This window comes from Trachemys scripta, chromosome 2 (genome assembly GCF_013100865.1).
Source record: "Trachemys scripta elegans isolate TJP31775 chromosome 2, CAS_Tse_1.0, whole genome shotgun sequence".
Taxonomy (NCBI): Eukaryota; Metazoa; Chordata; order Testudines; family Emydidae; genus Trachemys; species Trachemys scripta.
Genome location: NC_048299.1, coordinates 15,665,964 through 15,678,567, shown reverse-complemented (window position 1 = coordinate 15,678,567; position 12,604 = coordinate 15,665,964). Strand labels below are relative to the sequence as shown.

General features: G+C 46.0%; 1 protein-coding gene across 1 annotated transcript in view; it reads left to right on the top strand.

The window, feature by feature from the left end:
* The window catches only part of KMT2C (lysine methyltransferase 2C), a 328,785-nt gene that overhangs the window by 120,780 nt on the left and 195,401 nt on the right, over positions 1 to 12,604 (top strand). The window contains exon 7 of the mRNA XM_034759976.1: positions 5,607 to 5,716. Coding sequence (XP_034615867.1) covers positions 5,607 to 5,716 — 110 coding nt within the window. The remainder of the gene's footprint in view (positions 1 to 5,606; positions 5,717 to 12,604) is intronic.

Genomic DNA, 12,604 nt, shown 5'->3' with positions numbered 1-12,604 from the left:
GGAGATGACAGAGGACCATTCTCATGGCCCATCTCACTGGTCGTTCTGGACCCCGTGGGCGTACCATCAGGAGCAAGGGGCTCCAATACCCTCGACCTCTCGCTCGAGTCACTCTGTCAGAAGGGCCCCGGAGTCCACCATCTCTCGGCCTCCACCAGGGGACATGGAGGCTTCCGTGTCCGCACCGCCTGACGCCCTGGACCCAGGCGCAGGTGATGCTCCGGCCCAGGAACAGGGAGACCAGGACCAGCCCTTGGATCCTGTTCCACCGGAGGCATCTTCCTCTTCTTCGCCGGACGAGGCAGTGGCGGGCACATCGTGCACGGGCCCACCTCCAATAGATCTTCGGGCTCACCAGGATCTTCTGCGCAGGATGGCCCGTAATATGGACCTGCAGGCGGAGGAGGTAGTGGAGGTGCACGACCCGATAGTGAATATCCTCGGAGCGGATGCCCCATCGAGGGTAGCGTTACCCCTGATCCGCACGATACAAACTAATGCGGATACGATATGGCAAACTCCTGCCTCTATCCCACCCACAGCGAGAGGGGTGGAAAGGAAATACTTTGTCCCGTCTAAGGACTACGGGTACTTGTATACCCACCCCCAACCGTGTTCACTGGTGGTGGCATCAGTGAACGCACGAGAGCGGCACGGCCAGCAGGCTGCAGCGCCTAAATCAAAAGAGGCTAAGCGGCTCGATTTTGTTTGGCCGTAAGGTTTACTCAGCCGGAGGGCTGCAACTTAGAGCGGCGAACCAGCAGGCGCTCCTGAGCCGCTACAACTTTAACTCCTGGAACTCTATGGGGAAGTTTAAGGAGTTGATTCCCCAAGAGTCCAGGGAGGAGTTTGGAGCCATGGTAGAGGAAGGTAAGAAGGTGGCTCGAACCTCCTTGCAGGCCTCCTTGGACATAGCAGACTCGGCTGCGCGGACCCTGGCTTCGGGTATCGCTATGCGGAGGATCTCCTGGCTTCAGGTTTCGGGTTTGCCTCCGGAGCTGCAGCAAACCCTACAGGATCTGCCCTTTGAGGGACATGGATTGTTCTCGGACAAGACGGACTCTCGCCTGCAGAGCCTCAAGGACTCGAGAACAATCATGCGCTCCCTCGGGATGCATGTTGTGGGCCCTCAGCGCAGGCCATTTAGGCCGCAGCCTCAGCGCTTCTACCCCCCCCCGCCTCGCCAGAGACAAGACTCGGCCCGGAGGCGAGGGCGAGGTGGTAGGAGAAGGTGGACCGGCCCTCAACCCGGCCAGAACCAAGGGCCACCTAGACCACCTTCAGGACCCAGGCAGAACTTTTGAAGGTGCGGTCGAGGACGGCGCCCCAGTCATCCACCAGGATCCAGCCCCCTACTTTCGGGATCGCCTCTCCCACTTCCACCGTGCCTGGTCCCTTATAACTTCGGACCGTTGGGTCCTCTGCACGGTGGAGAGGGGATACGCTATCCAGTTTTCTTCTATCCCCCCCTCCCACCCCCCTTCCCCGTCCCTCTTCAGGGACCCTTCTCACGAGCAACTTCTTATACAGGAGGTTTCTACGCTCCTGGCCTTGGGGGCCATAGAGGAGGTTCCGATAGAGTTAAGGGGCAGGGGATTTTATTCCCGTTACTTCCTGATCCCCAAGTCCAAAGGAGGTCTGCGGCCCATCTTGGACTTGCGCGGACTCAACAAATTCGTAGTAAAGTTGAAGTTCCGCATGGTCTCTTTGGGGGCCATTATCCCTTCCCTCGATCCTGGAGACTGGTTCGCCGCCCTCGACATGAAAGACGCATACTTTCACATCACAATTTACCCACCTCACAGACGCTTCCTGCGATTCGTGGTAAACACGGTGCACTACCAGTTTGCAGTCCTTCCCTTCGGCCTATCCTCGGCCCCAAGAGTGTTCACGAAATGTATGGCTGTCGTGGCAGCGTACCTTCGTCGACAAGGGATACAGGTGTTCCCGTACCTAGACGACTGGCTGGTACGCGGTCGCACCAAGGAGCAAGTTCAAGCTCACGTCCACACAATAGTGCACACATTCAACGAGTTGGGCATCCTACTCAACAAGGACAAATCCACTCTAGAACCTACCCAGAGAATAGAATTCATTGGAGCAGTTCTCGACTCCAAACGTGCACAAGCCATCCTGCCAGACAACCGCTTTGGCACCATCACGAACCTCATTCAAGGGCTACAGGCCTTCTCAACTACCACGGTGAGGTCGTGCCTTACCCTGTTGGGTCACATGGCTTCCTGCACGTACGTAACCAGGCATGCCAGACTTCGGCTTCGCCCACTCCAGACCTGGGTGTCATCAATATACCGTCCACATCGGGACAGCCTGAACATGGTGGTCACGGTCCCGAACTCGGTCCTGGCCTCCCTCACCTGGTGGCTAGATCACAATGTGGTCTGCGAGGGGATGCCATTTCACGCCCCACAACCCTCTCTGCACCTGGTCACAGACGCTTCATCTCTGGGTTGGGGCGCCCATCTCAACGAACACCATACCCAGGGCCTGTGGACTGCACCCCAGCTAGCCCTGCATATCAATGTTCGGGAATTGATGGCGGTGCACCTGGCGTGCCAGGCATTCCTCAATCTCCTACGTGGCCGCTGTGTGTTGGTTCTCATCGACAACACCACGGCCATGTTTTACATCAACAAGCAAGGAGGAGCACGTTCGTCAATTCTATGCCAAGAGGCCATTCGCCTGTGGGACTTCTGCATCGCCCACTCAATCCATCTCACGGCATCGTTCCTCCCTGGAGTCCAGAACACTCTAGCGGACCGACTCAGCAGGTCCTTCCAGACGCACGAGTGGTCTATCCGTCCGGACATCATACATTCCGTCTTCCAGAAGTGGGGGTTTCCCCAGATAGACCTGTTTGCATCCCGAGACAACAGGAAGTGCCACATGTTCTGCTCCCTACAAGGTCGAGCTCCGGGCTCCCTCTCGGATGCGTTTCTCCTTCCCTGGAAAGACCACCTGTTTTATGCCTTCCCTCCGTTTCCTCTGGTCCACAAGGTACTGCTCAAATTGCGCAGAGACCAGGCACAGGTAATTCTGATTGCTCCAGCGTGGCCGAGACAACATTGGTACACCACACTGTTGGAGCTCTCGGTTCAGACACCGATCCCGCTTCCATTATGTCCGGATCTCATATCTCAGGACCACGGTCGGCTGCGTCACCCCGACCTGCAATCACTCCACCTCACGGCGTGGCTGCTCCATGGTTCACCCAGGCAGAGCGGCAATGCTCGCACTCTGTCCAACAGATCCTGCTGAGCAGTAGGAAGCCCTCAACACGGACCACGTACCTGGCCAAGTGGAAACGGTTCTCCTGTTGGTGCGAACAACGAGCCACGTCCCCGTTGCAGGCACCCATTCCTTTCATATTGGAATATCTCCTCTCCCTAAAACAACAAGGGTTGGCGATATCTTCAATTAGAGTTCACCTGTCCGCTATATCGGCCTTTCACCCAGGGGAACTCGCGTCCTCGGTATTCTCTAACCCGATGGTTGTTAGATTCCTCAAGGGCTTAGACCGGACGTACCCACAACAGCGTCATCCCGTCCCGACCTGGGATCTCAATCTGGTTCTCTCCAAACTCACAGGTCCCCCGTTCGAGCCACTGGCCACCTGTTCACTTCTGTACCTATCCTGGAAGACAGCCTTCCTCGTAGCCATCACCTCAGCAAGGCGCGTTTCTGAACTCAGGGCGCTTACATCTGAGCCCCCTTACACAGTTTTTCATAAGGATAAAGTGCAGCTTCGTCCACATCCTGCCTTTCTCCCTAAGGTGGTTTCTACATTTCATATCAACCAGGACATATTTCTCCCGGTCTTTTATCCCAAACCACATGCCACTCGCCAGGATCAACGTTTGCATTCCCTGGACGTACGAAGGGCCCTGGCCTTCTATGTTGACCGCACAAAGCACTTTAGAAAGACGACGCAACTCTTCGTTGCAGTGGCTGACCGAATGAAAGGCTCACCGGTCTCCTCGCAACGCTTATCCTCCTGGATTACGTCTTGCATCCGGACTTGCTATGACCTGGCAGGTGTCTCAGCACCGCACCTCACCGCCCACTCCACGAGGGCCCAAGCCTCCTCGACTGCTTTCCTGGCGCAAGTTCCGATCCAGGACATTTGTAGAGCGGCAGTTTGGTCATCAGTCCACACGTTTACAGCCCACTATGCACTAGTGCAACAGTCCAGGGACGATGCTGCTTTCGGATCAGCGGTTTTGCACACAGCAATGTCTCACTCCGACCCCACCACCTAAGTTGGGCTTGGGAGTCACCTAATGGAATGGATATGAGCAAGCACTCGAAGAAGAAAAGACGGTTACTCACCGTTGTAACTGTTGTTCTTCGAGATGTGTTGCTCATATCCATTCCAAACCCGCCCCCCGTCCCCACTGTCGGAGTAGCCGGCAAGAAGGAACTGAGGGGGCGCCGGGTCGGCTGGGGTATATATTCAGCGCCATGAAGGCGCCACTCTAGGGGGCTCCACAGCCGACCCGCCGGTGTTGCTAGGGTAGAAAATCTTCCGACGATCGTGCACGCGGCGCGCACACACCTAATGGAATGGATATGAGCAACACATCTCGAAGAACAACAGTTACAACGGTGAGTAACCGTCTTTTCTTCCAAGTCATCACTATTGGAAAATGCTTACAATTATTTCTTTCTATTTACTTTCAGTCCCTTTTTTGTGTTACTAAATGCAGAGTTGCAATATACAGTTTATATGCTTAATAGCAAATTCCAAGAGGTACATACCATGAGTCTTATATGGTATGTCAGCATAGAATACCTTCAGCTGAGGCGAGAAATATTAGCAGTTTGTCATTATACCATATCCTTATGGTTTTCATTCTTTTGCCAGCAGCTGAACTGAAAGCCATTTTAACAGGTACTTTGAGTCCTGGAAGTTCTATTTTTGTAGTCTGAGTTTCCCAATATGAGTACAGCAGGCTCTTAATTGTGAGTGTCTCTGTATGATGACAGCTCATTATTGTAATCACAGTGTTTTTACAAAACAATTTATGTACCAGCCCTGTGCTTGGCACCTTGTGATCTTTTTAAAATTATTATTTGTTTATGGTAGCACTCACAATGTGCTTGGTGCTTTCCCAACAGACAAAAGGAATTGATCCTGTCCCAAGGAGTTCAAAGGCTAAGGACAAATATACAGACAAACAGTTAAATAAGTGAGGGGCAAACTGAAGTTAACTTTGAGCGTATATGTACACGCAGACATGTCACAGGTGTATTTGTATATTTTGGGGTACAAAAACTAGAAGCTGAAAGGTATATAAATGTGTGAAAACATCTGGGTTTTTTTATATATAATAAAAACTGCAGTATGTAGAGAAATCGTTGATTCCGTCCTCCCCCTACTCTTCCTGTTTCAGTAAAAGACTATTGTCCTAATTCTGCAAGCGCTTACCACTAAAATTAAGCTCTGTATCTCTAGTAAGGATTGCAAGATCAGGTCTGTTTTTTTTGTTTGTTTTTAAGGTTTTTCCTTTGATGCTTATTTTGAAACTCAACTGCTGCTTGGCAAAGTTGTAAAATTGTGCAATTCTTTCTCAATGATAATGCATTAGGTCACTGCTGGGCTCATCACCGCTGTGCAGAGTGGTCATTGGGAGTATGCCAGACTGAAGAGCAGCTATCGGTGAACGTGGACAAAGCTGTTGTCTCAGGGAGCACAGAAGTGAGTAGAAAAAAAAGAACATTTCCCCCAAGACTGTAAAATAAAAAAATAATAAATTTCAAATAAGAGTACAAAATGTCACTCACTGAAAATACCAACTCCTAGAGCTTCGTTCTGCCTCCTACATTCACAGTAATGCTTTACTGTACAAGTAATCCGATTGTAATCTACAGTTGATTTCAGTGGGAAAACTTGTGGAGTATCAAGTACTACTCAGCTTGAGTTTGCGTGGCAGAATCACTTCCGTGGTTATTAGAAGCTGGCAAGGGGTTCACAGGAAAAAAAATACACATGTTCAAATTAGCAAATGCCTTTTTCATCAATGCTAATATTCATCCTAGCCTTACAAGTGTATATAATCGGAGTGCAGTTAATATGGTGTTGATATACCCAAATATTCCTTAAAAAATTGCAATATAGGCGTCCATGCTCTAGGACCCTGCAAGGTGGGAGGGTCCCAGAGCTCAGGCTGCAGCCCAACCCTGAACGTCTATACTGCAATAAAACAGCCCTGCAGCCTAAGCCCAAGTCAGCTGGCATGGGCCAGCCATGGGTGTCCAATTGCAGTGTAGACATACCCTGAGGCAATCTAGCTGTAGGGGGAACAAGTGCAGAAGTGTCTCCCAAGTGCTTGCAGGTTGCTTAGCAATTAGAGTGTGTTGTGTGACTATGATATCCTCATGATAAATTGCACCTTTTAGGAAGTCAGCTGCATTCTGTCCACCAGGTCATCTGCACTAGGGCTATTTCTAACACTCAACTCCTGAACAGCATTCAGACAACTGCCATTGGGACAAATAAATAAACCAAAACTAAACTCAGCCATAAAAATGTTTTATCCAACAAATATACAAATTCCACCACAAAATTAAAATGGTGAAAGGGCAAAGATGGGGAAATATTCAACTTTAGACCCATGATTGATTTAAATAGTTATTTTTGATGAACCATTAGGGCTACATCTTAGTGCATTATATCATCTGAAAACCAGGAATCACTTCTGTATCAGTTGATCCAGATCCAGCTCGAGTAGACTGCAATATGTTGGACCTTAAATTTGTGTGACTTCATGTGTAGAAAAATTTATTTTAGAAGTTTCTGACATATTCATAATAACTTTTTTCTCCTTCAGAGACCTGTACTGTTGCAGTCAGGGTACTTAGGCAGCCTGCCTTCCAAGAGGAAAGGATAGGTAAAGCAGTCCCAATAAATACAGTGGCCCAGGTCGCCTTGAGGCTAAACTGAGGCCCTAGAGGCCCTGCGTTAAGATTAGTGTTTGGTTAAGAACTGAAAATGTTTCCCTGAACTGCGTGCTGTGGTTTTTAACCTGAAACATTTGGTTTGCATCTGCCACTGTGGGGGGTGGAAGTAGGGAGCACTACTTCCCATGCAGCTGTGGGAGCAGCTCTGCAACAAGTACTGAGCAGCTCCCTCATGGCTGCCTGCTGCTGTGCAGGAAGGAGAGAAGATAGTAGTTCTGGCTGCTTCATTGCCTGCTTCCCTGCCAGGTTGTGAGATTCTTGGAGAAAGCAGGATGAGAGCTCAACTGGCTCTGCCTGAGTCTAGGAGCCTGTCTAGCAAAGATGGGTCCCCGCCCTCACCTGGCCACTCAGCTTAGCCTGGGAGAAGTCGTGAAAAAAAGGAGAAGCAGACAGAACAACAGTTATTGTTCCCAGATTCTTTGCACCAGCCATAGGTTAGAGTAGCTTGGAGGCTGCTCTAAGTTGTACTAACTGTTTATGATTGACAGGATGTCCTAGGTCAACTGGTTATAGCTGGAGTACTGCGTGTTACAGCCACTTCCTCTGCCCACCCTCAGCACATCCCTCTGCACCAGTGACTGCAGCAAGGGAAGGAGGACGTAGGAGCTGGTTATGCCAGCGCTGTACCCACATTAGGGAATCCAGCAGGGAACCTGTGGGTGATTTCCACTGTCATTGCCACCTGAGCAATGCAAAGGGAAGAACAAGGCAGAGACTCTGTCCTGGAGTATTGACAGTAATGTTTGGCTCTCAAACTGAAAAGGTTTACATTACCTGCAATAATGTATTATTATATAACAACAGACAATATAATAATCCTCCAAAATACTTCTATATACATGCGTAGTATTATGTAATATATTTTGGCAGCTGTTCATTTGATATATCTTTGTATTTACAGCTGTTGCATTGTGCGTACTTCAAATTTTGCTTTTCTGGTGTTATCCTCCTTTAGTTTTTTTGTGTTCTAATGCTATAAATGTTCTGGATGCTGCTGGCAATACAGGTGTGAGTATGTGGTTAGGTTTATTTAGATGGTTTTCCATAAAACAATTTGTAGGTTGTTTCTTTAACGGGCCATCAAACTTGCTCTTATTTTTTCCTTGGCAGTCCCCCTGGCATTACATGAGTTTATGATGTGGTCTACTGCAGTAACATCTTTGCCCAACTGAGAAGGTGTTTTCTCCATTCCTTTCGTTACTTGTGCAGATTAGTTCTGACATGCAAAGAATGTTTTTTGTTAGCAAGATTGTGGGGTTTTTTATTCTCTATTTTGCTGGGAACATCTTGTAGGTTTTCTTACCTTAAGGGTCTTTTTAATTTGGAATTTGCATTATTGTTTCTCAGTACTTGAGATATCTGTTTCTGATTGTCTTTTAACTGGATTTGACAGTGTTTCTTATTACTCTGTTTACCAGTTGAGATGTCCATTTGGCTTCATTGAACTTGTGATTGCATTAATAAAGCTTATGTGAGCATATTTTCACTGACCTGTTTCAAAATGTTTGTGTAAATCGTTTTCTGTTTCCACTTGGCCATTATTTTCTGCTGGGTTAAAACTTTTAAGTGTAATCCACACCTCCGTCCAAGGCTTTCAATGTCTCTGCATGTTTCACAAAATGTTCTGCTTATATTTTCTCTTCTGTGATCCACCCCTTTGTTTCACTGGTTTTGAAGGCATTAGAATTTATTTGTTCAGACGTATGACAAATTCATTTCTTGTATTTTTTTGCCTAGTTCTGTGTTAGTTGCTTTGACTTTGTTACCCAGTCTCCATTCTGTCTCTGATTATTGTTGATATATCCATGATGTCTTGTTTTTTCATGGCTTAGGGTTAGAGTTATTTTATTTCATAGCAGACAAGTAAATGACCAAATAGACCATTATATGTTTGGTAATGTATGTGCCCTGGCACTTAATGTGTAGTCTAGCTGAGTCCTTTTACCCCTTTTGTTCATCTTACCCACCTGAGTCAAAGAAAGAGTTTCTCAAGACCACTCTTCAGGTTAAAAAATTACATGTCCATGGGGCTCCAAGATCATTCTTTTAGGTTCAATATGATGTAAACTCCAGAGAGATACATTCCAGCTCTTACATTTCGGATGTCTTTTTTGAAAAGGCTTTTGGCATAAAATCCAGTCTAGCTTGTATATTTGGATCACCATATTTTTCTTAAAACTTTGTGTATATATAGTTTCCAGTTATTTCATTGAATGCAAAATATAACTAAACCACTAATATTTGTTCCTTAAAATGCTCTATACAGTATATGAAAATAAGGGCTGAAATAATGAAGCAAAGAAGTAGCCACATTGTTAATTTGATAGAAGACTGGAAGATCAGACTTTAGCCAGAGACACAGGGTAGAGCAAGAGATTTTCACAAGTCTTTTTAGGTGAGAAATGAAAGTCCAGTATTATGTGGCTGTACCTACTAAACTAAACCAAACAAAACTATTAAAAAAGATACAGAGCTTTAAAAGGTGAGAAAGAGAAGTATCCTGCTTTTGTCTGTACCTCTGGCTCCAGTCTTTTGCATCTCTAACTGCATCCTTGATCATGCTGTCTTGATACTTGGTACCTTGATACAGGGTGCATTTCCAATTTTAATTCTAATTAAATTGGGGGCCTCCAGGGATTACAGCTGTTGAGTTTTTAACAAAGATTATTTTGAAACATTTTAAAGTATTTTAAACACTGCTTTGTAATTTCCATGTTTAATTTACATATTTTGATGAGATGAGTGTTTTCCTGTGTTTTGCTAAGGCAGTGTAAAAATTGTTGCTTGTTTGCATTAAATGGCTCAATTCAGGACATGGTACCAGTGTAGAAGGATACGGGCTAATGTCACCACAGTCAGGAACTGCTGTCTAATGGAACTATTTAAAATGGCCAATTCTCCTTCTCTGGTTTCTTCTGGAAAAGGGAAAGACTTCACTCCTGAGTATGGCACTCCCCCTCTTCTTTAATACTGTAGTTGTGTATGGAATTTCATAGTAAATAAAATGACACAATCCATATCCAGAGGAGCTTGCATTCTAGATTAAAGCAATATATGTCAAAAGGTATAATGGAGAATGTTGGGAAAGGTCTAGGGAAGGATTGGGTGGACACACTGTTAATAAGACACACGAATAGCGTTTGGTGGGGGTTTAGCAAGTTGTATGTTAGTTATGTTGAAATAAGGGAGTCTATTTTTTAACATCACTTTTTTTGTTCTTGTTGATCTTAGAAGGACTTAGTGGCATTTGAATTGCTGCCTTTACACACACCACACAATAAAGAAGTTGCTGTAGCGGTAACTTTCCCAACCACCCTTCTCTTCTGATAGCACTTAGACAGCAGCCTATAAAGCTAGGAGAGCTCACTCATCTGGAGCACAGAGGCTGAAGAAAAGTGGTACTGAAGGAAATCAAGAGGGCATGTGTTTGTATCTCCTGAAATGCGAGTAGGTAGGAAGTCATTTAAATGGGATGCGTGAAACAGTCCTCCCAATCCACTGTCTCACCTTTTCCACTGTCTTCAATTCAAATTCACTGTATCTCATTGGTCACAGAGGACATGTACAGCTCTGTCACTCCCTGTTTATCCAGTTTTGTCTTTTACTGTGTTATCCTCTATCCCTCCATTCCACCAGTGATGACAGCCTTGTCTGCCCACTTGTGTACTGCTCTTACAATTGTCTTCAAACCTTCTTCCATGCTACCACTGTGCATGAAATGCCCAACCTGAACTGATCCGTAAAGCCACTACCTTTTCCTCCTTCATATCCCTGCTCAAGGCTTACTACTTCTGTGATTCTTACCAGAAGGGGCAGGTTATGGGGAACTTTGGTACAGCTTAAATGTTTTTAATATATTTTTTTTAAATAGTATATAAATGTCAATATTTGAATGCATCTTTCTCACCCTTTATATGTTTCTTGTTGTCTTGAGATTTGTCTACAGTTTTTTTTGGTGCTGATTTAACTAAATCAGTAGAAATATGGTTTAGTTAAATTGGTGCAACCCTCTAATGTGGACACTTATACTGGTATAAAGGCGTTTATGCTACTGTTGCTTATTATACTTATGTAGCTGTGTCCATACTAGAGAGATGCACCAACTTAGGTAAATCATTTTTTCTGCTGATTTTAGTTAGATCAGTCCAAAAACTGTATGTAGACAAGGCCTTAGATACCTATATATCCATGACCCTCATTGTGACTTCTGGGAGCTATCATAATACCAACAACATATAACAACCAGTCCTCTAATTGCATAGTGCTTGTTTGCAGTGCATCAGATGAGATGACTGAACTCAGTTTCTCAGTGCTCTGAGTCCGTGTTCTTCCTGTCTCATAACTGGAAGGACTGTTGATTTTTATTTTTAAAAAAGGACACGTCAGAAGTTCCACCTATTCTAACTTACACCTTTTCCCAAGCAGGATCATCATTACTCATCAGTGTTCAGAGCGACTTAGTTTATGGCCTACCATCAGAAAATGCATTGAGCTGGGACTCAGGCACTCCTAGTTCTTTGAGCAGTGTCCCTGTCGGTGCTCCTCTTCAGGCTGTGGGTGCTCTGTTTCAGGTGCACATGTACCCCTGGGCCTTTGATCGGAAATTTTTGGTAGAGATGCCTGTTTGGTCTGTGCATGTGCCCCACACATCCTCGTGCCCCACTCGGAGGATATATAGGGCTGGATGGGCGAACTGCTCTCAGTTCCTTCTCAACCGCCTTCAGTCTAGAAGTCATCTCGGGAATCATCCCTTCCTTAGGGGGATACTGCTCAGGAGTCTCCTGTCCCCATAGGGACACTACTCAAAGAAGAAAAAGTTACTCACTTTGTGCAGTAATTAGAGTTCTTTGAGATGTGTTCCCCTGTGAGTGCCCTCCTTCCCCTCTGCTTCCGAGTTTCCTTGTGGGACTTCATAGTAGAGAAGGAACTGAGAGTGGTTCACTCACACAGGCCTATGTTTCCTTGGAGCAGAGCATGAGGATGTATGGGGCGCATGCATGGCTGAACATGCACTGCTACCAAAAATGTCTGATCAAAGCCCCAGGGGTTCATGCTCACCTGAAGTGGAGCACCCATATGAGACACATGTCAAGGAACTCCACTTATTGCACAAGGTGAGTAACTTCTCCTTGTCCCAGCTCTCACTTGTACTTCCTCCAAGGCCATGAGCAAGTCACTTAACCCTTTTTGATACTGTTTTCTGATTTGCAGAATGGGGATAATACCTACCTCACTAGTCGGATTGGAGTTAATTAGGTCCTGTTTATAAAGTGCTTTGAATGTGGAAAATGTGGTGTAATTGCTAAGTATTCTTAGTATTAGTGGTAGTAGATTGATTTACATGGTGACTCATCTTTTCGAATGAATTGCAGAGCTCTCAGAAATTACTTTGTCTTTAGTGTCATCTAAATGTTTCTGTGTGACCCAAGCAACTATTTATTTAAGGCATACAATATGTATTCAGTGATGATCCTCTTCCTGATTTTCTCTTTTGATGTGATTGTTGAGTGTGTTATCCTCTTTGACACCATTATCCCATTGCACCACTGAGCTCCCATATGGTACTTTTCTTAAATAATCGATTCCCCCAAACATCACGTTTACAGACTAGAAACTGCTTCTACTT